A 4,685-nucleotide genomic window follows, 5' to 3' on the forward strand; every position below is an offset into this window, starting at 1 on the left:
TCTAAAGTTATAGCTTCATTAGCTATAACTTTGGCTTGAAGGTGCTTGATGTTAAGCTTTAGGTCGGAAGTTATAGCTTCATTAGCTATAACTTTGGACTCTAATTCCTTCTTTTCAGCCATAGTAGAATCTAATGTTGTAGCTTTCTCAGCTATAACTTTAGATTTCAACTTTTTAGCTTTAGTCTTGAGAGTATGATTCTCTTTCGCGATTTCGGGAATCTGTTCCTTTAGATCTTTCAATTCCAAATCCTGTTCGTGACACTTATCAAGAGATTGTTCAAAGAATTCAATTAAAGCACTTTTAGACAATTTCCTAACACGTTTCTTAAGCTCAAGATAACTTACCTCTTCATCGTCGTCTTCGTCTGATTCTCCAAGAATGCAATAGTTTGAATGAGAATTTGTGCTTTCATCGTCACTGTCGGAAATTAAGTCAAGACTAACACTGCTGAGACAAAGGTTTGCTACTTCGTCGTCTTCAGATTCCTCATCATCTTCTGAGTCAAGGTCTCCCCAACACGAAGCCATCAGAACTTGCTTGAATTCTCTCTTTGTCTTCTCACGTTTCGTCTTGTCCTTTATCGTCTCCCATGTTGGACAATCCTTGATCATATGTCCGGATTCTCCACACTTGAAGCAACCTCTATTTGCGAAGGACGACTTTGAGTCATTAACCTTTTTGATGAATGACTTGTTGTTATTGTTGTTATAGGATGATTTTGTTTGTTTATTTCGAAAAATTTTATTTTTAAAACGTCGTGCAAACAAGACAGTTTCATCCTCTAGATCAGAGTCCACTTCTTCGCTCTTTAAGGCCATACTCTTATTGCGACTTGGTTCAGCGTCGTCTTTGTTAAGAGTAATTTCATAGGCCATGAGAGCACCAATGAGTTCTTGATAGGATAAGGTTTCAAGATCTCGTGATTCCTCCATTGCGGTGACCTTAGCACGCCACTTCTTAGTAAGGCGCCTAAGACCCTTTCTAGCAATGTCCTCGGTATAGAATTTCCTACCTAATTTTTTTAATTCATTTATTATACTTGAAAACCTTGCGGACATACTATCTAGAGACTCATTAGGCTCCATGATGAATAGCTCATATTTTTGCATAAACAAATCAATTCGGTGCTTCCTAACAATGGAAGTACCTTCATAAGCTAATTCGAGCCCATCCCATATCACCTTGGCCGTGGAGCATGAAGAGAACCGATCAAACTCACTGGAAGTCATTCCGTTCTGCAGAAGACTTATTGCTTTGGAGTTTTTCTCGGCCTTCTTGTAGTCGGCCTCGACATAGTCCTCTTATTTCTTTTCATAGGTAGTGCCTTCCTCGGATGCAACAAGAATTTTGTGCGGTCCGTTTTGAATAATCCTCCAGCACTCCCAATCGTGTCCTTTCACATAGTGAGTCATCATGTTTTTCCACAATCCGTAATTTTTCCCATCAAAGACGGGACACTTGAGATATTTGGAATCCATTTATCACGTGATAGGCAGCGGAATATAAAACAATAAGATAAATGAAAAACAAGATAGACCAGCCTCTTTGCGGTTAGGCAATCAAGAGCACGAGGCTCTGATACCAATTGAAGAGTCTATTGATCCAAAATACTCAAGAGGGGGAGGTGAATTGAGGATTTAAAACTTTTGAAAGCTTTTTCGATTGTGCGTATGTAATTGATTATTTAAAGTTTATTGGTTAAACTTTAACTAATCAACTAACGATTGTAAGCAAAATAAACGAAACAAACGAAAGAAGAAGAGACACACGGATTTTTGAAGTGGTTCAGTTTCACAAGTCGAAACCTACGTCCACTATTCTCGATTAATAAATTTAGTATCTTTCTACGGATTACAAATTTACTAACCCAACTCGTACAACTAACTCTAGCTGTAACTCAATGAGTACCGTTAAATACTCGAGTGACTAACTTACGCTAATAAGAAAGCACTAATGATTCTAACAAAGGTTCACGTTAATGAACAAGTTAAGAAATCAACTAAGCATTATTATCTTATAACGATAAATGAAGAACGAGTATGCGAGTTTTGTGACACACGACCTTTCAAAATTGCAAATCGGTTTTTCTGCTTAAAACACACGGTTTGCTTTTTAAATATGAAAACAATTTTTATGCTTAAGGTCTCTAACTTAGATGTTGTAAATAGCAAAGTATTTATAGGCAAGGAAGAGGTAGGCTACACGGTTTCTATACAAACCCTAAAAGCCGAAATAATAAGATATAATTACAAATTATATCTTCTTATTATCTCTTTCCTAAAAGCCTTAAAAGATAATAAAGAATATTCTAAAAGATAGAATATAATCTTTCTAAATATTATCTTTACTATAAATTCTAAGATTATGATAAGATTTCCTAAATCAAGAATATCTTTTACCATAAACAAATATATTAAGTAAGATATATAAGATATGTAAAGATCTTATTATAGAATAAAATCTTTACCTAATATCTCTTAGGCAACACGACATATCACGGCCCATAAGCTCGTGAATCGTGCAAACCATAATCTTAATATATAACTAGAATTTAGGTTTTAAGAGAGGCTATATGGAAACCCTAACTAGTAGTAAAGTCCAACCCATAAGTTGATCCGACATAACCACCAATTAACGCTTACCATAAAACCGGACTCCTCACTAAACCGGGCTTTATTAAATAAATACTTTCATTAAAACATTTAAGATAAAGTTTAAACAATTTTCGAAACGTTTATAAGTCGTGTATAAAAACTCAGCATTTCAATGTTATAGTAGAAGAGCTATAACATTGAGCTCTTTTACTAGTAAGGTTATAGCTGCAAAACTATAACTTTACTAATCAAGAAACTCATTCTTGTTTACCATTATGAGATAATCACCTATACTATTCTAATCTTCAAGGAGATCTTCGAGTATAGGCTACGTCATCATCCAAGCTTGTTTAATCATTAAACGAACTTCGTCTTCACATGATACTTGAATGAATCTTGAATTGTTTGATCTTGAACGAAGGTTTGAACTTCTCATGCAATTGTCACTATCCTCTTTGTTGATCGTAATAGGTTAGTTCTAAGATACTCAACAAACTATTACACGCAACAAGTATATAAAATGTAAAACACCTTGACATCATCAAAACATAAACATATAAGCTATATGGTCCAACAAGGTTTCTAAGGCAAGGTATAATATATAAGTCGCTTCATTTCAAAGCTTACTATGATATGTGAACCCATATTTAAGAAGCACAAGAAGACGGACCACACTGTGTAGGACGATGATTGTCAAAAGGCATTTCACTGAATCAAGGAGATCTTGGCTAAGCCACCAGTTTTAATGCCACCGTAGAATGACCAGCCTTTATCTCTGTACCTCACAGTTAAAGAAACAACCATGAGGGGTATGCTCGCGCAGAACGTCGGGAAAGAAGAAAGAGCTATCTACTACCTTTGCAAGAAGTTCTAAAAATATGAGACCTTATGAAGTACATTTTCGAAAAACCCGTCCAAAATGGGCGTTTAGCAAGATGGACTTCAATGCTCTTGGAGTTCGATCTCAAATATGTACCTTTGAAGGTCATTAAAGGACGAGCGGTAGCCGGATTCTTTGCAGACAACCCAATCCATGATACCCAAATAATATATACATGGTCGTTTTAGATGAAGACATCCTATACGCCAATGTGGAATCATGGGATCCTCTATTTCGATGGGGCTTCCAATATCAGAGGGTACGTTATAAGAGTGTTGCTCATTTCTCATGAAGGCGTGCATACACTGATTTCTGTTAAACTCGACTTCGAGGTAATTAATAACGCGTCAGAATATGAGGCCAGGCTCATTGGTTTACAAACATCGGTCAATTTAGGGATCTATCAAATTACCGGATCTTGGGAAATTCGGAGTGAAAGCCTTGCACCATATCAATCCAGGATAGATCAAGTCGCTCAATTCTTCGACCACATTGTCTATTTGCATCTACCTCGAGAAGAAAATCAGTTTGAAGATGCTCTTACAAAACATACATCCTTGATCAACATGCCCGACACCGTGATGGAAATGCCATTGTGCATCGAGCGACGGTCCGAACTGGCTTATGTCCACTGTCTTACCTATGAAAACGAAAATCAAGAGGAGTCTTGTTACCAAGCAATTTTGAATTACAAGCTCAATGGCAAATACCCGCCAGATATGGACAGGAGGGGACAACAAGCAATACGTTTACTGGCATCTCAATATGTCCTGAATCAAGGAGAGTTATATAAGAGAACACCACACGGCGTCATTTTGCTTTGCCTTGATCATTTAAAAGCAATGAAATTTACGGAAGAAGTCCACTGTGGGGAATGCGGTCCTCATATAAGTGGACTAATGATGGCAAAGAAAATCATGCGTCTATGCTACAAGTAGACGACGATGGAAACAGATTTCATCAAATACGTAAGACATTGCAAAAATTTCCAAATCTTCGCGAATGTGCAACACGTCCTACCATCCCTATTATACACGATGACATCTCCTTGGCCATTTTCTTCTTGGGGAATTGACATCATCGGGAAGATCACTCCAGCCGGAACGGGAGGTCATTGTTTCATTTTGGTGGCCATTGATTACTTCACAAAATGGGTAGAAGAAGTGTCCTATACTGCTCTAACATACAAGCATGTGGCTAAGTTCATA

General features: G+C 37.1%; 1 protein-coding gene across 1 annotated transcript; it reads left to right on the forward strand.

Moving 5' to 3' along the window:
* The first annotated feature begins 3,686 nt into the window (after positions 1–3,686).
* Positions 3,687–4,415, forward strand: LOC141619499 (uncharacterized). The gene has a single exon (XM_074436514.1). The coding sequence runs from the start codon at positions 3,687–3,689 to the stop codon at positions 4,413–4,415; it is 729 nt and encodes a 242-aa protein (XP_074292615.1).
* The last annotated feature ends 270 nt before the right edge of the window (positions 4,416–4,685 follow it).

This window comes from Silene latifolia, chromosome X (genome assembly GCF_048544455.1).
Source record: "Silene latifolia isolate original U9 population chromosome X, ASM4854445v1, whole genome shotgun sequence".
Taxonomy (NCBI): domain Eukaryota; kingdom Viridiplantae; phylum Streptophyta; class Magnoliopsida; order Caryophyllales; family Caryophyllaceae; genus Silene; species Silene latifolia.